Genomic DNA, 23068 nt, shown 5'->3' on the forward strand with positions numbered 1-23068 from the left:
GAAATTCTTCCCTCTGAGGGTGGTGAGGGGCTGGCACAGTGTGCCCAGAGAAGCCGTGGCTGCCCCATCCCTGGCAGTGTCCAAGGCCAGGTTGGACGAGGCTTGGAGCAGCCTGGGACAGTGCAAGGTGTTCCTGCGCAGGGCAGGGGGTGGAACGAGATGAGCTTTAAGGTCCCTTCCAACCCTTGCCACGGCCCGCCCGGGCGGCAGCGGGGATGGTGCCGCACCCCGGGGTCCCCGCTCTGCCGCTCTCCGCGGTCCCGGGGCTGCCGAGGGGGCGGCGCTGGGCCGGGGCCCCGGGGGAGGCGGGCAGCGGAGCGGGGCGGTGCCGGGGGGGCGGGCCCGGCGCCGGGCGGGCGGAGAGGTGCCGAGGCATCGCCGTGCGAGCGGCGCCCCGTGTGCCTCCTGCGCCCCCGGCCAGCACCCCCGGGCCGGGGCATGGAGGCGGCGCACAGCATCCCCGTGCTCGACGTGCTCCGCCGCTTCGGGGTCAGCGAGAGCTGCGGGCTCAGCCCGGAGCAGGTCCGCCGCAACCGGGAGAAGTACGGCCCCAATGGTCAGTGCGGCGGGACGGGACCGCCGTGGGATGCGGGGCGGGGGTGGGATGGGGCAGCGCTAACGGGACACCGGCATCCCGGCTGGGGCCCTCCATCGGGACCCTCCCTACCGGGACCAGGATCCGGATGTGGACCGGGACCCTCCCCACTGGGATCGGGATGTGGACCGGGATCCTCGCTGCCGGCACCGGGAAGGTCCGGGGTGCTGCCCTAGGTCCCGGCTGTGCGGAGGATCGGTGGGGATGTGCCGCGGGACACCTGTTGATTAGGGCAGTATTTGCTGGCTTTAATTAAAGGCTAATTACTGCGGGTACGGGCGGCCGGGAGCGTCGGCAATTAGCGGGGTGTTAATTCCGCTGGCGGAGTGACAAGAAAGCGGGGAGGGACAGCGATATGTTGTTACCAGGAAGGAAGCAGGGGAAGGTCTCATTGCCCGTGGGTGACAGAGGGAAGCCCCAAAAAAGCTGTGAGAGGTGTTGCAGTGGGGGGATCCCGCTCGCCACTACCGCAGCCCAGGCTGCGGGTGCTGCTGTGGAAGAGCGAGGGGTGCTGGGGAGACCGTCCGTGTAGCGGCCCTGCCGTGTGTCACACTGACCCGGGGGACCCTCTGCGAGCTGCTGGGCATCTTCACGGCATGGGGAAGGGGATTTTTTAAACCTGTGTTTTGTAAGTGTTCAGTGTGCCCAGGAGGGACTGGCCGGGGTGTCTTGGACCTACCCAGGTGATTTTAGGGTGGCTTTCTTCAGCCTGTGACCAAGGTCGGTCGTTAACTCTGCATAGGAAACAGGAGGGTTTAGGGTGGTTTGCTCCAGTGCTTTGGAGTAGCGAGTCCTTTCTTTAACTTGTGCAAGGAGATAAGCGTGTACACTCTCTCCTGGGTTGGAGCTTGTTGCATCTGCTTTTTGCTTGATCCTCATGGATGAGGCTAAGGAAAGCCTGAGTAGATGCTGGCAGGATTGCTGTCTGCATTTCTATTTGTTGGGAGGGCTGTGTTAGGTGGGATCAGAGGGCTGTGACTCCTCCAGCCCTGTGAGCAGCCGTCCTGTGCTGAGCTCTGCTCAGTGTCCTCATCCCACCAGTGCTCCCTGACCCAGGCAGCTTCAGCTCCATCACCTAAGCCAGTATGGTCAGGGCTGGACTTGGGAGCTCTTGCCATGGAGCATCTGCATAAGCTGCAAGCAATGGAGCATCACATCTGCCCCTGTTAGGCTTGATTTTGGAGAAGGGCAGCTGGGGACCTGTCTGGTTAACTGGGAGGGACCCCTCTGCTTCGAGGGCTGAAGGCAAAATACATCCTTAATGCAAAATACATCCTTATCAAACAGGTGGTTGGTCTGATTTCAAGGTATAATTGCACCCAATTTCAGTGCCATCTCCTGGCCCCATGGGAGCATGTGGCTGAAGGGTGGTCCGTGCTGGGCAGCAGGGTGTCACCGATGGGCATCACCACTGTGGGGCTCCTGGTGGCTTTGTCCTTCTGTTTGCCCAAGTGAATCATCATCACTGAGTCAGGCACGTTGGCTGCTCAGTGGCACCGGGCTCTGCCTTGAAAAGGGGAGCTCAAAGGTGTGACGTAGGTGCAAAGCAAAGAATTAGTGGTGGCAATTAGTTTGCCTTTTTATTTTTTCTTTTTGCTTCCTCCTCTTGCAAGCAGTGGCTCTGTGCTCTCCTCGCTCGGCAGTTTTGTTTCCCACACACCCCAGCGTTGGGTTTCTCACAGCCTGTTGGTTCACAAGAGCTTCTGACTTTGGGGTGTCCTGTGTCTTTCACCTTCCAAGCACAGCTCTGCAGCTCCTGTACTGCACAGCTCGCAGTGATGTGCCTGGACGATGTGAGCAGTGACACCCTCAGTGAAATGTGGTCGAAGGTTTTTAAGAATTCTGAATTTCTGCAATTTCTGAGCAGTAAATTTTTTCTCATGTGCAAATGAGACATAGGTTAGAACAGCTTAAAACCATGCAGATAGGGATCTGTGTGGTTTGCTTGGTTTAAAACCTTAATGTTAAGCAAAGAGTGGGGGTTTCTTGCAGCATGCTGAGAACTTGCAGGTTGTTTTGTGGCAGCAGGCACCCACCTCCTCGGCTGTGCTGGGGTACCCTTGGGTATCCTGTTTGGGAGAGCTGCTTGGGGTGAGGGTGCTGCAGGGAGCAGCTTGGGGCAACGAGCTGGGTTTGGAGATGGGCTGTATCAAATTGCATTTCAATTTAGGTTTAAATTGAACTCTGGCAGCAGAAGTGTGGGGCAGTTTGGGGACTCGTTTGAGCTTGCAAAGAAGGGGAAGAAAACTCAAATCTTGTGTGACTCAAAGTGCAGAGCAGGCCTTCAGCTCCAGCTACTTTCATTTTTGCACCCTCCTGTCTCACATTCATTCATTTCCTTCTAATCCTGAACTCCAAACTGCCAGTGTGGTCGTGAATCACAATCTGAAATACATCATCTTTCTGAAAAACTGCCTCCTGACATACTTCCTAGAGCTGCTGGCTGCTGCTTTTTTATTGCATTTAAAAAAATACGAGCTGCAACAAGCTCTGACGTTAAGTGAGAAGCAGCCATCATTGGTGTGATTGATATAAAATTATTTTATTTTTGGGGGGCGGTATTCTTTTGGAGCTTAAAATTGTTTGTTCAGATCCAGTGCTCACAAACACATTTGCAGGAGGAAACAGAGAGCAATACTGATTATTTGGTATCTCCAGATCGTGGCTGGGCAGCCAAGCAGTGTGGTACAGATTACTGGAGTGGAAGGAGATATTTCTCCATTAGGAAGAGCTTGTGTTCTTGTTTCAGCTCTGTCATCAGTGCTGTCAGCATGGCCTTTCATTTGCCAAGGAAACTGGAGAAGCCACAGAACATTTAGGTCTCACCACGGCAATTCTGAATCTCCCAAGTCAATTTTAATTAATAAATGCTTTGGATGTCTCACATGTGCCTGGCAGGTGCTTCCCTATACCTCATCCCATCCACCAGCTCCAAGCTCCACAGGTTGCTTTTAGACCACAGAACTTTAAAAAAAACACAAACAAATGAAAAAACCTAAATGCACATCTGTTATTTTATAACAGACTGAGCAGGAGGGTACAGGCGTGCAAACATTTTCCTTCCTAAATGTAAAACCAGGGGCACAATTTCCCTCGAAATGATTTGAGTTTTGCCAAGAAATGACAGATGTAAACAGGAGTTGCTTCGTGGACAGCCAAGTGATTTTTCTGTTTTAAATATAGCTCTGATTTATTTCTTCTAAATGGATTTCTCAGTGTAAATGAGCATACATTTCAGGCAGGATATTGCTGGAGTTAATGCATATGCATAATTTTATTTGCTCCATCGGTAACCTAAATGGGCTGTGAATGTCAGTGGAGTCAAACTCGAGGCTGCAGCATAGGGGTGTTTATCTCATCTTGTGTTTTATCTCCTCTGACTCTGAAGCAGAAGCCCTGCTGCAGTTGGAAACGCAGCCGGGCAGGATCATCCTGCCCATCCGCCCTCCTTGGGGGCTCACCCATCCTCTTCTTTACCTGCCCTGCTCCAGGGGTGGCCCCACCGTGGTACCTGATGCTCTGCAGACCCTCCCACGCCTTGCTGAAGATGCAATGTAACCGTGTTTAAGTGTAATCCAAACCAGCTTCAGCACCGGCTCAGCTCAAAACCCATGAGCAAATCTACTTGTTTTTTCCAACACACCTCCCTGTGTCTCCGTAAGCCTCATTCAGGATCCCCAAACCCTTGTGTGTATTTTCCCATGTGCGTGCCGAGCCTGCCTGGGCGGGAGGAAGAGACATCCCCAAGCCCAAATCCAGCCTGGGCTGTGCTGCTGCTCTCCTCAAACCCACCGAGGCTCGTCCTCAAGGAGCTGATGTGAGCACACATCCGAGCCCCTGTTTTGCTAGAAGCAGCAGTGATCTATGATTTCTTTGCGTGCTTTTCCCAGGATGTGTGTGTACATCCGTCAGCACACGCGTGTGCCCGTGTCTGTGCGTACTCTGCCTGCGGAGCGGGGCTTGACGTTGGATTAGCTGCTGGCGGTTGCTAACGAGCCAAGGTTATGCTCCAGCTCTCTCTTGACAATAATAAAATTAAAAAAAAAAAAAAAAAAAGAAGAAGAAATAAAATTTCTATTTCACGCTGAAATATTTGAGGTGGCAGCAAGAAGAGGAAAAGCAGCATTTTCTGACTCATCGAACTCTGCGCTCTGTTCCTCTGCGCATCGCCCACCTTTTCCACCCCCGAAACACACGCTTAACAGTCTGATTCATAAACATGCTACGGGTTGTGGGGTTTTTTTTCTCCTCCTCCAAATCCTTTCCCTGAGGAGAAATGCTGAGGCATTCAAACCTTGCGAGCGCCTTCAAATTTGGGGAGAGACTACGCAAAGTTTTCGTAATTGACAAGGAAACTTGGGATTTTCATCTCTGCGCTGTCCTCTGAAGTTACCTGCATTCACACCTACCTTTAAAAAGTACTGTGAATCAAGAGCAACGTTCAGAAAAACTGACATCTGCTGTCTAAATGCTGCAGGAACCAGGGAAGGAAGATTTGCAGGGCAAGAAGACGCAGAGACTGTGCTGTGGGAGAAGGGACTGTGCCTGCAGGTCTTGTGTTTACCCCTGGGGCTGGTCTGCCTTGTGGCACAAGTGTTATTTCATGAATTTTTTTATTTCATTGCTGGTTTTAAAGCTGGGGGTGGTAGAGCTGGTGCTATAAAACACTAATTTAAGAGGAGCTGGACGCACTGTGGATGCCCAGATGCTGGCTTGGGATGTGCTGCTTCCAGTAAGGGGCTTGAGCAGGTCCTCCAAAAACACCATTAGTAGCAAAATACCCCCTTTCTCCCAGGGTAATCCTTTTCCCCAGTAATTCAGGCGTCTCTTTTGAAGTCCCTGCTCCAGTCAAGAGTTTATGACCATCCTAGAGCCATACTTGCCACCACCACAAAGTCACACCTCTCCTCTTAGCCATTTCAGTGGCATTGGTCTTTCTGCATGTTTTAAGCCTTTTCTTATCTCCAGATCTGATCTGAAGCATTCCGTTTTTGTGGTCATCTCCCTTCAGGGTAAATCCCTGAAAAATCCTCTTGATACTGATGTTGCAAGTAAGTTTTGCTCTCTAAAGCTTGCCTCAAACCCATTTTTCTTGAGTAGAAAGCATCACTCGATGCCGGGTGTTGCTGTTGCTTTCTTCCTCCCAAGGAGAATTTTAATTTTTGAGAAGCATCCAACTTGCTGCCTTTTCGCTCTGCGTTTGATCTGCTCCTGCAAAAGGGATGGTGGGAGAATAGGAGGCTCCTGGCTGAGTGTTGGGTCTGTCCTGGCACAGCCACAGCCCAGGTGGTGCCTCTGGCATGGATACCACGGAACATCCCTGACAGGGGCCAGGGTTGCAGATGCTGGCACAAAGTGGGGCTGAGCAAGGGAGACTTCAAGTGACTTAGAGCAGATGGTTATTGTTTCTGGTGCTGACAGCTGCCCTGTGCAGCACTCGAGATCTGGGCTGATCCTGGATGCACAAAACCTCCCTGGAGAGCAGCATTCCCGGTGCTGTCCTGTGATTGGCACCAGGGATCTGAACTGGGCATCAAAAGGCATCAGAAACCTCACAGGGCTGCTGGTAGCGCTGAAATGCTTCTATTTTCACAGTCCTGAAAAATGAGGTGGTTTGATGCTTTTTCATACGTTCAAACCTCTGGAGGAGATGGCTTTGATTTTTCTCCCACACACAGCTCTTGCAGAGTCAGTTGGGATGCTGATACCCCTCCAAAGTATTGTTGGGGGGGTTTCTTAAGGTTATTTTTTGTAAGCTATGAGCCAGATGTTGAGTGTTTGCACCCTTTTTCCAGCTGGTGCTGCCCCACTCCTGGGGAAGGGGCTCCTCCCTGCGAGGCACTGCAATGGCTGGACCAGCCACAAAACCCTTCTCTTGGTCCATCAAGCTCGCCTGGGGGCCAGTGGATGCTCCATCCCTGTTAATGTTTTCAGGGCTGTTGAAAGAAGGACTGAGAAGTTAAGAGCAACAGCTGAACTGTATTCCACAGGGGATTAGGGCAGTAAAAGCAGAATAACAAACCTCTTTGGGAGGTAATACCGGGCATGTGGGTGCTGACCTTGCCCAAGGATGCTCTACAATTCCTGCTCATTATTTTCAATGGGAAAAGCCCATCAGGGCACTTAGGCAGTGCTCCCTGCCCAGCCCCTTGGTTCTCTCTGCTGAGTTCAACCAGTGGCGTTGCAGAGACGAGGCTGTTTTCTCCTGGGCTGGCTGGTGGGATGTGGGTTAGTGCAGTAATGGGCTGGAAGAGTGTTCCAGAAGGGAGGCACTGGGACTGGCATGTGGAGCAGGAGCTGAACTGCCAGGCTGATGTTTTCTGGCACTGCTGGCACTCATGGTCTCAGTTACAGGGTGGAAATACTGAGGTAGGTTGTGATTATCAGGAGAGTGTTGGGGTTTTCTGCTTGCTTTTTTATATTTTCTTTCTTTTTTTCCCTTTTCACCCCCCTTTTTTTCCCCCTCCCCTTCCCCTGGTTCTCACATAGCACACATGGATGATCTCCCATGGCATCTCAGATGGGGTGAAGGCAATGCCGGCAGCCCCTTCTGCTCAGTCAGAGCACCTTGGGCAGGAGAAACAGCTGAGGCTGAGGGCACTGGGATGGGTAGAAGGGATGGATGGAGGAGAAGGGGCCTGTGGCCACTCTGCGTGGGTGAGTGGCAGCAGGACAGAGCTCTCTGTGGGTTCAGTCCAACCCAGTGCAATATTACTACTCAGAAAACCCAGAAAGCACCAACCCACAGCCCACCTTTGTTTATTATTCTGCATCTGATAATTTTTTTTTTGGTGGTATTGTTACTCATGATCTTTTTTTGTATTTCAGTGTTGGTAGCATTGGAAGTAGAAAGTATAACAATAACCTGTATTTAAAAACAAAATCCCCGGCTGCTCAATGGAGCTGCTGTCAGTACCAGTTACCTCACTGGAAAACAGGTAGCAGAGATCTGGGGTGGAAGTGTAGAAATGTTGAAAAAAACGTAGCCAAAAAGCAATAGAGAAAATTGTGGTTACTCCAGTATTTCCATGACGTGAGCGTGCGCCGGAGGCTCCTCCGTGGGCGGTTAACCCCTGGCAGGCAGGGCTGCAGGCAGCTGCCTGCTCCCCCCGCATCCCAGCGCTGCCTGTGAGGAGCAGAGCTGCACGGGGGGCTCGTTATTCCCACCAGGATTAACGCTGGTGGGTCTCCTCCACGCTGTGGCTCCGTGGGTGACTTGCCTTAGTCGAGCGGTCATCTCGTGACCAAAGGGTCGCATTTGAGTCCAGAGTGTTGCTCTTTTGAAGAAATGCTGCATTAATCCTTGCCAGAGATTAGACTCATGTCTATAACAAGCATTTGCTGGTTTGCTGTGGGAACCTCCCAGTTTTTGAGGTTTGGCTGCTCGTTATCACTCTGTAAAAAACCTTTTCTCATTCTCACCCGCAGAGGTGGCGAGGCTGCGGTCAGGCTGTGGTTTGGTGGTGATCCCATCTACCCATGTGCTGCCTGGTCCAACACATCCCTGGACATTCAGGGCATGTGATGGCATCAATTTGTGACCCGTGGTGGCTGAAATCTGAAATGTTGTACCTCTTGTTGAAGTCTAGATCTATAGTAGTCCTAAACCTAAGTGTCACTGCTCTGATCATCAAAATCATCCTAGAATTTAAATGCTCAGGAATCTGCTGGATGTGCTGATGCAGGTCCTGGCTTTGTACCCTCTGGTCCTACAGGAACCCATTTGAGATTATATTTATACTTCTATATCCCATTTGAGATTTTATATATATGTTTTTCATTTGAGACTGTATGTGTATGTCTCATTTGAGATTATACATATGTACTCCATCTGAGAGTAACCTATGTCCAATTTGAGATTTTTATATATATCCATATATATATATGCCATTTGAGATTTTATATATGTATATAGTCTCCCATTTGAGATTATATATATATTGTCTTATTTGATAAAAGAAACTAATGTAACTTATTAACCCGCTGATAACTTTTATATATATATTAAAAACTTTTCCCCCACACTAACATTTGCAAGTCACTGTGGGACACCTTTGAACAAAAGATCCCTTTATGGAGGGAAAAAACAAACCACGCACAATAAAAAGCTGTTTCTCCCTATCAGAGATCCGTGCTGAAGGGTGAAGGCACTCGAGGACGAGTGACAGGGCGCTGGTGGCCCGGGCCAGCCCGCGGCAGGGTCACGGTCCCCGTCGGAGGTGCGATGTTTTGGGGAGGAAATCCGCTCCTTGCTTTTGCGTGTCCCCTGTGCCCCTGGGTTCCTGCCCGCGGTATTTTTGCTTCGGGTGTTTCCTGCTATTTAACCACTCTGTGTATTTTAGACCGGCGCGGGGGGAGGCGGGGAAGGGATGTGAGTTAATCCGGGCCGGGCCGGGGACGCGGTGCCGGGGCAGCCCCGGGCGTTCTCCGTGCCTGAACCGCCCCAAAGCCGCCGGCTGTGCCCGGCCGGGAAAGCTGTCCCTTGTGCTGGGACCAGCCCCCACAGCTGCTCCGTGTCCTCCTTGGTGATGAATAGCCAAAACGCCTTTTTTCCTTTGTTTTTTAACTTGTCTTTCTGGAGAACCCCCCTGGAGCGCTTGCAGAGCCGCCCTCAGAGCAAATGCAAAACTGTGGGGTTTTTGTGTTAGATATTTGATTTATTATACAGGGTTTTTTTTGTTTAGGTATTTCTTCTTCTGGTTTGGAAACAGTTTTGCTTGCATTTGTTGGTGATAAAAATCAGTTGTTTTTTTTGGGAAGGCAGTGTGGGTGGGGGAGATTCTCTCTTCTGCTTCCTTCGGCACGGGGAGTGAAAGCTCAAAGATCCTCGAAGAGGAACTGAGCCGAGGGTGACTCCGGGCTCTCTGGCGGTGGCCGGATCCCCAAGGATTGCACCGTAACACATCAGCGCAGCTGGGCTCTGCCGAGCAGGAACCGCCCGCTCCCGGGAGCCGGGCAGCCGAGGTCGGGATAACCCTCCCCTTACCTGCCTGTTTGCACTTTCCTTTTTCCATTTTGCAACCTCCCGAGTCAACAGAAGGGCTAAATTAAGGAATATGTGGGGAGTGAGTGGAAAAGTAAAAATGAGAAAGGCTGGCTCAGCAGTGCAAGGGCGGGAGAGGGGAAGTGATGGAGCTCTGTTCCTGGTCCGCCTGCTCTGGCCGTCACAGAGGCTTCCCCTCGGGTCATCTTTGGGGTGTCCTTTGGGGTTTTGCAGTTTTTCTGGGCTTTTGCATGCTTTGAGAGCCAGGGATCTTCTCTGCTCCCCTCCGGAGGGGAGTCCTGCAGTGAGCCAGGAGGAGATGGGGCTGCTCTGCAGTGCTGGCTCAGGCCCATTCTGGGGTTCCTCTTCTATTTATAAAAGCCTAATTCAAATTATTCTTCCCTTTTTCACACAAATATATTTAGGTATCCCTGTATTTAGGTACATAAAAAAGATTTTATCCTTATGCACAAATATATGTCGCTATCATGTATGTATACATATATGTGTAATATTTCGTATTTATAGTCATGCACACAGATATTATACATACTTGGAAGGAGATTATGAAAAACCCTAGAAGTGACTCATATTTCCAGGGATCTCTGAGTATCTCACTCCAGGAAAGGAACTGTTTCAACTACATAGAAATGTGTGATCCTCAGAGAGTTCATCCATGAAAAGTATTAATTGTCCAACTTGCCCCTTTTTCCCATCCAGAAGAACAGATCTTTTCTATCCTACAGAAATTTTTTTCTTCTGATATAATCTAAACTAAGGGCAGGGTAGACTTCATTTTCCATGAAAACCCATCCAAGAGGATTGCTGAAAATAGACTGGGCTCTGAGAACAGATACCAGAAAAAGCCAAGGGAGGGGTGGGGGCAGGTCAGCTGGGGCAAGGAGTTCTGCAAAATAAATTAATGATTGATATTAACAGTTTGAGTAAAAAGCAGCTCATTAGCACCCATGTGGGTCCGGGGATGCATCACCCTGCAGATACACTGGATGTATTTTATCACCCTGATTTTATTTGCCATGGGAGGTGGGTTGGAATGGGATGCCATGTTCAGACTTTCATATTCCCCACAGGTTTGCCATGGCAGAAGCATTTCCTCCAGAAAACAAACAAATGGAAAAAATACTCCAACCCCACTCCCTCCAGACCACAGCACACTGAGGATGGAGTTGAATCCCTTTGGCCCCGAGCTTGGGGCAGGGAACTCTTCCAGCCCACTCCGGGTTTTCATGATCCATAAATGCACAGCCCAGTTTGTGCCCTGGGGCTCGGCTGCAGCAGGATTGGTTAGAACATATGGATTAAAACATAGCAATTAGAACAAACATCAGCCTTTGGAGGGGTCAGGGTGAGCAGGTTCCTCATCTTGGCAGGGAAGGGGAAAAGATGCAGTTTGGATTTAAAAGCAATATCCTGTAGTTCTTTTTGGGTTTTTTTCTTTTTTAAAATTGGCACTGCAGGTGTGGGGCTTTGTTTCAGTAACTTTAGTTACATTTGTAATATAATTTATTTTTTCTGTTTCTTACTTATTTTTATTATTTATTGGTTTATTTTCCAAGACATGCAAATGTGATATCCTTGATGGTTGCTTGCAGCCTCATGGAAGTTGCTTGTCTCAGTGTAAAGGGATATTGGAGCTGGTCCTTGGAGAGGCAGTTTTGGGGGATGCTGTTCCCCCATTGGGCACAGCAGCATTTGCTGTGTTCTGAGCAGCATTTCTCCTCCAGAATCAAATACATCCCTTTGGAAAAATGCATCCTAGTCTCATTTTCTTACCTGGAGTCTTTTCAGCTCAAATATTTTTAGGAAGAATAGGATTTTTCTTAAATCCTTTAGGATTTTTAGAAATAAAATCCCAAACATGGTCCCACCTTGCTCTTTCCCAGCTCTTGCAGAATTCAGCTGAAAGGCTCAGCCCAGTTTTGGTGCTGAAGTTCCTCCCCTGCTGCATTTGAATCTTCCTGGGGCTGGGCACTCTCTGAGCTGACCTGGCAGTGAGGGCACCGCTGGGGCTCCTGGCACTGCTGCCTCCACAGATCCCTGTGCTTGGTTTCCTAAACTGCTTCCAGCCCTGCCAGGAAAACGTTATTAAGTTTTGTCACTGGGTGTTGGAGTCGCTGCAAGTGCCCAGTTTGTCCAGTGTGCCTGGAGAGGGTACAAATCCCCCACTGCACTGTGCCCTGGCCTGGCTGGGGCTTTTTGGCCACTGTGCTGGGTCTGGGGGTTGGCTCTGGGTGGCAACTGAGCATCTCAGGGATGTGGGGAGCAGCCAAGGGCAGGAGGCTGCAGCAAAGCCCAAAACAATGAGAAAACATTACTGGCCAAAAATTCCCAGTTTACTTAACACTTAGCTGAAAACTAAGGTTTAGGGTGACAAAGGAGGAAATAAAATGGTGTCTCTAGGGTGAAAGAAGAGAATATATTGAAGTTGCACCATGTCCCTTGTTTGGGGTTGTGGTAACTTTGGCAGAAGGTTCCCAGATGAGGCAGAGTCACTCCCTCGCCTTTCCCTGCAGTTATGGAAAGGGTCTGCCTGAAGCAGAGGTAGGAAGAAGCAAAAAATACCCAACACAACCCCAAAACTAAAAAAACCCACCACACTTTTAGCTTTATTTTATTCAAGCTCCTGTAGTGGTTGTGGGGTTTTTGGTTTGTTTTCTTCTTTTTCCAAAACCGTTACTATTTAAATGCAGATTTTTAGCTTTTCCACCCGGGAGCTGGAGCTGGAAATTCTTTCCACTGCGTTGGTGCAGGAGGGAACAAACCGCTGCTTTTAGCTTGCTCAAATAATCCATCCCTGGCTGGAGCCACGGGTTTCCTCCTTCCCGCTCCCTCCCACTCCCAAAGCGATCCCAGGATCTGCTGTGGGTGCTGATGGGGACAGGGGTGAGGGGACATTGCTTGAAGTCCCATTTGCCCAAGGTTTTTCCCTTAAATTTCTCCAAGGCTTTATTCTTGCAAATGCCACATGGGCACTGGAGCAGCAAACCCAAGTGGCAGCTTCATTTTTCAGAGTGAAATGGGCAAAATCTTCTGTCCTTATTTTCCTGGCATTAAGGAAAGGAGGTGGGATATTGGCAGGGAACCAATGTGCTTTTTGCTGTGGCATAGGAGGAGGATGCTCAGGGCTGGGCAAGGTTTGTGGCCCTGTGCCAGGACCCCTTGCACTGCAGTGAAGGGGAGCTTGTGCCCCCCAGCATTTTGGGGATGAGCCATTTCCAAGAATGAAGGAAAGGAAGTTTGGAGTGGGATGGGTGAGGCTTTCCTTATTTATTTCACACAGCTTCTTGGACCATTGGTCTGATGCCCTACTCCCTCCTCCATTCCTGTTTCCCTCTCCCTGGACAGTGGGGCATGGTGGTGGTGGCTTATCCTTCAGCACAGAAATGTCATGTCTGATTTTCTGGGGAGAAGGAGATATTGGGCTGGGTTTGTTTGGTTCTTTGCCGCTCTTAGCGGGGCAGGACAAGTGCATTTCCTAGTCCCTGACCTGCTGAGATCAGCTCAGCTGGCCAAAAAAGGAACAAATGAGCCTTTCAGCTTTCCCCCTCCGACTGCAGCAGTGGGGCTGTGGGTGCCTGGTGCTCCCAGTTCTCCACTGGGACCCTGTCGCTGTCCTGGGGAGATCGATGGGGCTGGGTTCAGTATCTGTGAGTTTGGAAGAGCAGTGTGAGGGTGGGATGAGCAGTTGATCTGGAGCTCTGTCTGCCACAGGAGGCTTTGTGACCCAAACCAGAAATTTTTGGGGCTGAATTTTTTGCCAGCCATTGACAGCATCCGGGTCCCAGTGAGGAAAACGGTTGGGTCATTTTACCCTAAAGCATCGCCTGGAAAACAGCAAGGATGTTTCTGGCCCTTCAACCTCTGCTATCCATCCTCATGTGCTACTCACCCACCCCGGGCTGCTGCCATCCCCAGCTGGCCTGAATTTGCTTATTTTTGGGGCGGTGGATCCCCCAGCCACGAGGGCTCTGGGCTTTTGCAAAGTGCAGGGCATGGCTGGAGCAGGGATGAGCGCTGGGGAATTACAGGAACAGCAAACCGCTGGTGTTTGCCGTGGGAGGGGGGTTGTATCTCGTTTACTTTATCTTCCTGATGCCTTTTGAAGCAGCCCCGAACGAGCGGCTGTCGCTGGTGTAAGCAAACCTCACCTGGCACACAGGAAAAAGCAGCTGTGAGGTGATAGGCAAATAAGGTGCTGGGGCTGGAGGGCCTCCCCACCCACGGCACACCCAGAGCCACCACTGCTTTCGCTCTGGAGGGGAAGGCACAGGAGGAGAGCACCCGTGGCTTTGGGAGCAGCTCCTTGGGGGTGGTGGAGGACAGGGGAAGGGCTGAATCCTCTGGGAGCAGGCTGTGGTACAAAGCAGAGCTTGGCTGTGTTCACCAGGCACAAGGATGGGGATGGATGCCCCATCCCGGGAAGTGTCCAAGGCCAGGTTGGGCGGGGCTTGGAGCAACCTGGGATAGTGGAACAGGATGGTCTCTAACCATGGCAGGGGGGTGGAACAGGATGGTCTCTAAGCTCCCTTCCAACCCACACCATTCCGTGATTCTATGCTCCCAGCGCTGTGCCTGCTCCCACGAGGTGCCTTTTAACGCGGGGTTCGTTCCTGCGTTCCTCGGGTCGCAGAGGCTCGGCACAGAGGGAGATGTTGGTTGCTGCAGCCCCGTGGGCTCACATGCTCCCGCTGCAGCTGTGCCCGCCCAGGGGTGGCATTTCCATGCGTGGGTGGTCGGGGGTCAGTGACCCTCTGCCAAGGGGGTGCCCCGGGGCAGCCCCTTGCCGTGCTGGGTCTCGGATGGCTGCTTGGCTGTTGGGGTTTAACGTCTGGGGCTTTTCTGGTGAAAGGCTAAGTGAGCTTTGGGGTGTGTTTGCCCCCGATCTGAGGGCATTAGAGTGTGGTAGCCGTGGGGATGTGGGTCCCGTTCCAGCTCCCAGAGGCAGAGGGTGAGGGAGGCCGGGCGGGAGCTGAAGCGGGCACAGTCCCTTCAGCTGCACCCTGAGGGTGCCGCTCCTCCCGAGCAGAGCCCCCTCCTGCCCTGGCACAGGGGCAGAGTCCCGGCAAGACGGGAGGTGCAGGGCGGGCTCCAGGGATGCAGCGGTGCTCGGAAGCTCCGGCAGGGAGCTGTGCAAAAAGGGAAGTGGTGTGGGTGAGTTTAAGCCATACACAGCCAGGCACTTGGATCACTGTGTTTTGTCCTCCGGGAGCATCAGGGAGCATTAGCACCATTAGGCTTTGAGTGTTTGTCATCCCAGATGACGCTGAAACACCCGGGATTAGCTCGCAAACGCTGGTTTTCACACTTCTCACCTCGAGGATGAGGAGCAGCCCCATGCTCCATCCTCGGGTGGGATTTATGGGCTGAGTGTGCGTTAAAACACCCCGGCAAAGCCTGTCCTGGTTGTGCAATCCAGCAGTTTTGGGGGGCGGTGGTGTGCGGTGCTGGCTGTCACCGGGGGTGAGGCAGAGCAGATGTCCCTCCAGGATGGGATCCTTCCCGTGCAGCCGGCCCTGGGAAAGGCAGCCAGTTACAATAACAGTTTATCCTGCCTGGTGTCTTGTGGGATGGTGGAGGGATCCCAGAGCAGCCCTGCCCAGGTTCCTGCTTTATGTCACAGGACGGGAGCTGCTCTCCCAGCTGGGGTTGGTTTAGGGTTTTCTTACTCTTCTCACTACTATTTTACTGCTTGTCAGCAAAGTCCAAAGAAATTGGATGCATCCCTTATTTTGCGCATCCATTTCCCCTTCCCTGCATATGGGAAAAGATATTAAAGGCAGGAAAAAACAAAGGAGTTTACAACATAGAAATACAGCTTGAATTAAGTTATTTAGAGAAGAAAGCTGGGCCTGGGTGTGATGCTCATCATTATTCCCCCAGAGGGCATCATGCTCTTCCCACATCGTTTGGGGGCAGAAGTATTACCCATGAGGGAAATCTGATTTTATCCAAGGGAAGCTCCTGAAATGGTGAAGGAAAATGGAATTTCAGTGTTCACCCTGCAGGATGTTTGCTGTTGTGGATTGCACCCTGGACCTGAATGTGCACCAGGGGTTGCTTTGCCACGTGCTGGCCAGTGAGAGTGTCACCTGGTGCCTCACTTTCCCCCAAAGCAGAGTGGGATGCAATACCTCAGTGCAGGATGGAGAAACACCAGCTGCTGTAGGGATGTGCTCCAGGGATTTTTGCTCCTGTTACAGCAGGAGAAACTCAAATGTTTCCTTGAAGCACCCCCAACGCCACCCTGTCCCAGTTTGTGTTTGCTTTGGCCGGGAAGCGGGGCTGGGTCTCCCCGGGGACACGGAGGCTGTGACAGAGCCCCGGGGCAGCCGCCTGTGCCTGTGCTCATGGGTGGCACCAGTGTTTATTTACCTTTTCATCACCTGATTACTGTGCCCTGCCATGTTGCAGGCGCCAGCCCGTGGGCTGCCAGCCCTGTTTGAGTTGGCAGGAGCTGGAGATTAACCTCCTGCTAAAATAGCCCGACGCCAGCCCCACGTCTGCCCGGGGTGGCCGGGCTCCTTGTATGCCCTTAGAGCATCTTGTATGGATATTTTGCAGCCTGGTATGGGCCAACATCACCACATGACATGATGGCGCAGCGAGGAAAGACGTCGTGATGCGACAAGCTCAGAGCAAGTTGCAAATGCTCAGCGGTTCCAGGAGCTGTGGATGTGTCCCTGCAAGGCAAAGCCCTCCGAGGTGGTGGGACTGGGGTGCCTTAACCCAGAGGGGACGGTGCTCTTTGCTGGTGGGAATGGCCCTGTGACATCCAGGCTCCCATCGCCCCTTGGGATATCTCCACTTTCTTGGCTCTGCTCTCGAAAGCTGCGATGCCAAAGAGCAGGAGCAGAGGAGCCGCAAATGTGTCCACAAGCTGCAGGCCCTGTGATGGGACTGCTCAGCTGGGGAAGCTGGATATTTATGGTGCACGTGGGTGACCCATTTTGGGATTCCCTGAGCCACCATTACCACTTTCCACCCTTGATGTTGTCACTGCATTTGTGTTCTGGCTGTATCAGGGAGCTCGTGCCCAGAGTGGGATTTCTGTGCTGAGCCACTGTCCAAAGAAAGGGGATATTCAGGTGCCAGCCAGGAGCTTCCATTTCAGCCTGTTTGCACTCACCATGTTGTCCCAAAGGAATGGCAGATTTGGGATTTTGCTGGTTCCCTGCCTGTGGTGGGTTTCCCGGTCGGATGGGACATGGCAGCCCTGCTGGTGCCATGGGGCTGACTCAGGTGTTGGTGAGTAGCAAACCCTCTTATTTCTGGTGAGACTTCGGATGTGACAGGAAGAAGCTCCAGCCCCAAACCTTCCCATTTTCCAGTGTGTTTTTATCAGTTCAGACCCAAAAATATGGGCTTATGACTTTCTGCCCTTTGTCTCTGGGTGTTTGGTGCTGAGCTGCCACATGAACAGTGGTGGAAGGAGTCACCGATAGCAGGAAGCTGCTTGGTTATCACCATACTCAAAATTGGGGTTTTGGGAGGTGCCTGCAGCAGCATTGCTGTGTTTGAGGTTTGGTGACAGCGATGGCACAGTGTCACAGTGCCACTGCGGTGTTTCAGCTGCCTGCCCCAGGGCACGTGTTTCCTGAGTTCACAGAAACCCGTTTTCGTGCTTTAATCAAGATCTCATGCAAAGTCCCAGCTCTGTGAACGGCATTGCTGCCAGTCTGCATGCAAACACGGTGTGGGAGAAGCACTGAGAGCACTGTGGTGTTTCGGGTGGCTGCTCAGGGTGGAAAGTCACCCCTGGGCACCCCGGCTGAGCCAAGACCTGTTGGGACCCCCAGCTGCCTCCCCCAGGACATCTGCCTGCCCTTAGCCCTCTTACCTTGCACGCTTGCACCCTTAAAAGTGGAGTCTGGACGGAAATAGCAGCAGCAGATCTCTTCTACTTTTAATTTTGGAGGCTCTCTGGGTTGGGGAGAGGAAGCTGGGGGTGGAGAGGAGCTGGCTGTGAGAGGACAAGAGCCACTTTGCTCTGACACACTCTGTAGAGCGATTTGAAATGTCCTCCAAGATTAATTTTTTTTTTTTTTGGCTATAAAAATAATTATAGGTATTATGTCCTGGTCTGTGTCTCACAGGGGCAGGGGATCAGAGTAGCCTGACCCAGGGGGAATGTGGGTTTAAAACAACTTGTATTGGGTGTGTCTGTGAGCACTGAGGAGCTGGTACAGTTTGAAGCATGAACACATTCAGGCTTCTTGTTTTCACCAGTTGGTTTAGTGAAGGTGGGTTTGGTTTGGGTTTTTTTTCATTCCTCTGAATGAAAATAGGTGATGGAAAACAGATGAGCAGGTTTCACTTCCTGCTCTCGCTTAGGGCTCCACGCTGGGGGTGTTTGGAGACAGCCACGGTGGTGGGGCATCAGTGTCTGCCTCGGGCTGATTCCTCGTGGACTCATCTGGTCCCTTATTCCCTCCCAGAAGCACAAGGAGTTGGAGAAACATCTTGTTTTATCATAGAATTGTTAAGGGTGGAAAAAACCTCTAAATTCATTGAGTCCAACCATTAACCCAGAGTTGCCACCTGTCTCTTGTCACCCCCATGGGGTGCAGAAATACGCTGAGAGCTCTGGGGAGAGGGAGAAGGCTCTGGGGAGACCTTAGAGTCCCTTCCAGTGCCTAAAAGGGTTGCAAGAGAGCTGGAGAGGGGCTTTGGACAAGGGATGGAGTGACAGGACAAGAGGAATGGCTTCCTACTGCTAGAGGGCAGGGATGGATGGGACATTTGGAAGAAATTCTTCCCTGTGAGGGTGGTGAGGGGCTGGCACAGGTTGCCCCGAGAAGTTGTGGCTGCCCCATCCCTGGAATTTTTCAAGACCAGGCTGGACGGGGCTTGGAGCAACCTGGGACAGGGGACGGTGTCCCTGCCCGTGGCAGGGGGTGGAACAAGATGGTTTTTGAGGTCCTCTTCAATCTAAACTGCTCTGGGATTCTAATGGGTGCAAATGGAGACAAGCACCCATGAGCCACCAGAATCAGGGGGGTCACTCCTGAGCCCTCCCAGGGTGCAGGACCTTACAGTCCTGGACCCAGCTTGCCCACAGCAGGGCCAGCACATCCCTTGCTGCCCAGGAGCAGGAGGATTCCCTTGCAGGGTACCAGGGTTTGTGCATTGTCCAGCAGGACCCGTCGGTGCATGCGAAGGTAGCGGTCACCTCCTGGGGATGTGGGAATCCTGGGGAAGCTGTGATGGGTGTTTGGGAGCCCTTGGGTTTCTCTCAGGTTCTGCAGGTGACTGGGCTTGGGTTTGGTTGGGAGCAGTGTGGATGGAGGCTCTGCTCCCACTGGGGTGGGTTCAGGAGGACAGCTTGGAGCAGCTGAGCATTGGCTTTGGATTTGTTTCCTAGAGTGTTGCAGGCTGTAAAGTACAACAGATTAACAGGAAACGTGGTCTGAAAGTTACAGTCCCCAGTAGGGCTGTACTGGGTTTCTGGCAGGGCATTTTATGGGATGGTTGGACTTCTGTGTCTTGGATTTGGAGAGGGCAGCTCCTGAGGAGTATTTTTTTAGGCAGGCTGAGTGTAGGAATAAATGCTGCCGGAGCCACTTGCAGCAGGGAAGTGATGTTTCCAGGGCTGCTTACTTGGTGTTAGACTGAGAAGTTTGAGGACAAGCTGCCTTGATGTGGGAATATGTGCAGAAAAATTTGCATTTTGGGGTACTGAGTGAACTGCTGGGCATAAAGGAAGGGATTGCTAGTTTGGGTCCAAATCACTAATTATCTTCTTATTTTTATCATTTTTTGCTGTATTGCACTCCTTGGGCTGCTGATGAAAACCCACAGAACTCCCTGCAGAAGAAGGTAAGCTGGAGGTGGCAGTACATGCCTTGAGTCTGGGCGGAGTGTGCTGGGGACAAGGAAGAGGGAATCTTTGGGGTCTTTTAATCTTGGTTTTAATCCCAGAGAAAGCTGGGCTGACAGCAGAGCTTCCCTGTGATGGGGAGGCTACCTCTGTGAATAGAAACACAGAGGATTTGATTCCAGTAGTTAAAAACAGAGCCAGTAAAAGCAGGGAAGTGCCACAAATGAAAGCATTTCATTTTAGAGAGAACCCCCCATGGCAATGCTGCATGTCCTCACCAGTGCCCATGGCCAAGGGGCACTGGAGCAGCCCTGAAGCAAGCAGGGATGGGATTCTGTGGGTCTTAGGGCCTCAGTGGTCTAAATTACCTGTCCTCTGGGATTTTTTTGAGCACTGACTGTGCTTGGCTTCATGTTTTCCCACCAGGGAAGTCCCTCTGGGAGTTGGTACTGGAGCAGTTTGAAGACCTACTCGTCCGCATCCTTTTGATGGCAGCTTTTCTGTCCTTTGTAAGTACCTGGAGCTTGGGGTGGCACCTTCTGGGGCACATATGGCCTCAGGTGACATCCAAAGAGGAAAGGTGGGCAGGTGCTTGTGGGACGAAGGAGATGCAGCAGCAGAGCAGTGGTTTCTAGGGCATAATGGCAATATCACTGCATCTGCTTAAAGATGGGATTGGAGGATTTTCCAGTAATGCTGATCCATCCAAAAGTGATATCAAACAACTCCCTGGGCTGCTTTCTGTTTACAGGGGGCTGTTCCAGGCTGATGATTTGAGCCTGGTTTGCAGTGCCCCAGTGCTGAACTGTCAGTTCAGCTTTGCCCACAGTCTGCCTTGGGAGCAACTCTGCGTGAGGAGGTTTCCCATCAAGCTGCTGGAGAATGATTGATTTTTTAGAGTGTAGTCAGTGTGTTTGGCAGGGATGGCAAAGCTGAGACTCCTGTCTCTTCCTTTTGGATGTGATTCATGGGGAGATAAGGGGGAAAGCTGGTCCCTTGTGGGGTTTAGTACATTCCCAAAACAACACGCAATGAAGTGAATGCAGGTAAAGCAGGTGTGAAGCCCTGTGCCAGAGGTCCTTGTGCCTCTGTGACAGAGCAGAGGGGTGTTGCTGTGTTGACACAGCACAGGTCGATGAGCAGTTAAATGGAGTGGAAATATCTGTGTGTTTGCTTCATTCGTACTATGGTATGAGGCCTTTGTGGGATGGAGAGGGGGCTCAGGGTGGTGGAAGCCACAAGGTCAGTCCCTGCTCTGCAGAGCTGCTCTTACTGCACTGATTACTCGTGGTGCATCACTGGCCTGCTGCCTGGGAGGGGCTGCAGTGCTGCCTGGTCTCCCCACTCATCAGCTCATGGCCATGGTCTCCCCACAGGTGCACTAAACACAAATAGAGAGGCTTTCCTGGTGCAAACACTCATCCAGGCATTGCATGGCTGTTTGCTCCAGCCCCACTTGTTCAATGCATCAGGTTATCCCAGCAGAGGAGTGGAGGCTCCAGCAGTGGGGTATGGCAGTTCCACTCTTGGACCAAGCCATGTGGCTCTGGCCACCTCCAGGTTGTTTTCTCTCCAGCAAACACCACCTGTTGTTTGGCTCTTGTTCCCATCATTCTTTTTAAAATGTTGTTGCTCTTGTTTGAACCACACTGTGCTCCTTCTTTTCTCTTGCCACCAGATCCTGGCCTGGTTTGAAGAAGGAGAGGAGACCACGACAGCGTTTGTGGAGCCCATTGTCATTATCATGATCCTGATTGCCAACGCTGTGGTGGGTGTGTGGCAGGTAAGGCACAGCCCCCGCCTGCCCCTGGGCTCTCTGCTCCATGTGGCTGAGATCCTTCATCTTAAGGCCTGGTTGCTTCATGCCCTTGGTAACTCATTTCCCAAAGGTTCAATTTTCACGTTGGCTGTGCTTCCCCATGCCCCTGCACAGATGTTCAGTTGCTGGCTGCTTCTTGGCTCGTTCCTTCAGTCCTTCTTTGGCAATTTTTGCAGGTTGGAGCTTATTTTGTAGTTATACAGGCAAAAACTGCTTGTCTCCTGGCCAGGGCCAAATGCATTTTCCAAGGGAAGCTCTTTGCCCTGTCCACCAGACAGCCACAGTGGCTGCTGTCCCTCTCCTCACTCTGTCCCTCCTGGGGGATGAGTAAACACCTCAGCCAGTGATGCTCCTCTTTTGTATCTATTCATTATCAGGCCATTTATTTATCTGCAGCTTCAGGTGGGGTTGCTGGGTGGGGAAAAATACAGTTGGTTGGGATATGCTGCTTCCCAAAGATGATCATCCCCAAAGGTCCAGGCAATGTCCAGGATCTGGTGTGGTTTAAACCAGCAGGAATCGTTTTGCAGACGCTGAAGAAGACGTGCTGCTTGTTCCATCCATGGTGTCAATGGATTCCGAAGCCAGGGCCGGGGTTTGGGTTTTCCTGTCTTTGCAGCGGGTGGGGAAGGAGCCTGCTGGCACCAGCAGCTCCAGCACCAGCAGCTCTGCTCCTGTCTGCCTGCAGGAGAGAAATGCTGAGAGTGCCATCGAGGCCTTGAAGGAGTATGAGCCCGAGATGGGGAAGGTGATTCGCGCCGACCGCAGCGGGGTGCAGCGCATCCGCGCCCGCGACATCGTCCCGGGGGACATCGTGGAGGTGGCAGGTAGGGTGCCATCACCCCAGGGCATGGGGTCGGATGGGGAGGTGGAACTGGCTGGGAGTCCCCCAAAGCTGAGGCTCTTCACCCTGCCAAGGCTTCACGTGAGCATCAGGCAGTAGAGAGCAACAGCAGAAAAGAGAAAAAAGTATCCATTTCTGAGGCAGGTTCTGTGTCTCGGGAGGGTTTCCCCTTTTTCTGGAAGAACTAGAAGAACTTTTAACTTTCACCAAGATTCCCTCTCTCTGGAAGTGGCTCTCCCACGTGCATCCCTGGATGAGGCGTGGGTGAAGGGCCGGTGCTGGGTGCTGCTGCAGGCAGCCTGTGTGGGAAGGCTTCCCTGGGAATTGCGGCTGGTTATCCAGGGAGGGTGAGAGCCAGAGGGGACCAGCTGCAGGGTGCTTTTGCCTCTGGGTGAGTTTTACCCCCCAGCCCTTCTGTTGGGGCTGTGCATTCAGCAGAGCATGCCTGGGGGTCTGCTGCCTGCCCCAGCAGAGCTGAGGAGGATGCATTCCAATTATTCCATTTTGTTTGCTCCTTAAATGATGCCATAAACCCCCAGAGCCACAAAACTAATCCTCTCCTTTCCTCCTTGTGGCCCTGCTGGTGGAAACATGCTGCAATCCCTCCCGTGCCCAGCCAGCTCGTTGTTATTTATGTCTTCCAGTTGGGCTTCAGCTGGAAGATGAACATAAAAATAATGCAGGGAGGATCAAGCCAGCCAGATCCTCAGCTGGGCAAGCTGGCGGCGCTCCCAAACCAGCTCTGACAATGCAGTCCGGCTGCTGACCCGGCCTTTAATTAAATTAATGAATTATTAATAAAACTCTGCCATCTTTCCCCAAATCGAGTACATACTGCCTGCCCATCAGCAGCCCAATATTACTTTTTAATGGCACAATCAGCATTGCGACTGGAATGGAAAGAGCTGAGCTCTCTGGACGGGTTTGCAAATTATTAGCAAATTGTGGGTTTAGGAGCTTATGGAAAGTGGTGAGGGTGCTGTCAGGCA

The 23068-nt window shown here is 51.8% G+C and overlaps 1 protein-coding gene across 2 annotated transcripts in view; it reads left to right on the top strand.

The window, feature by feature from the left end:
• Window positions 1-341: 341 nt before the first annotated feature.
• ATP2A3 (ATPase sarcoplasmic/endoplasmic reticulum Ca2+ transporting 3) overlaps window positions 342-23068 on the top strand; it is a 52205-nt gene continuing 29478 nt past the window's right edge. For both annotated transcript variants that reach the window (XM_042025952.1, XM_042025953.1), the window contains exons 1-5: window positions 342-556; window positions 19398-19415; window positions 19843-19925; window positions 21095-21199; window positions 21924-22062. In XM_042025952.1, the coding sequence (XP_041881886.1) occupies window positions 439-556; window positions 19398-19415; window positions 19843-19925; window positions 21095-21199; window positions 21924-22062 (463 nt within the window). In that variant the 5' untranslated portion in view covers window positions 342-438. The remainder of the gene's footprint in view (window positions 557-19397; window positions 19416-19842; window positions 19926-21094; window positions 21200-21923; window positions 22063-23068) is intronic.

The sequence above is a fragment of the Corvus kubaryi genome, unplaced genomic scaffold, assembly GCF_017639235.1.
Source record: "Corvus kubaryi isolate FWS band 111438036 unplaced genomic scaffold, C.kubaryi_AGA036_p1.0 37284, whole genome shotgun sequence".
NCBI lineage: Eukaryota > Metazoa > Chordata > Aves > Passeriformes > Corvidae > Corvus > Corvus kubaryi.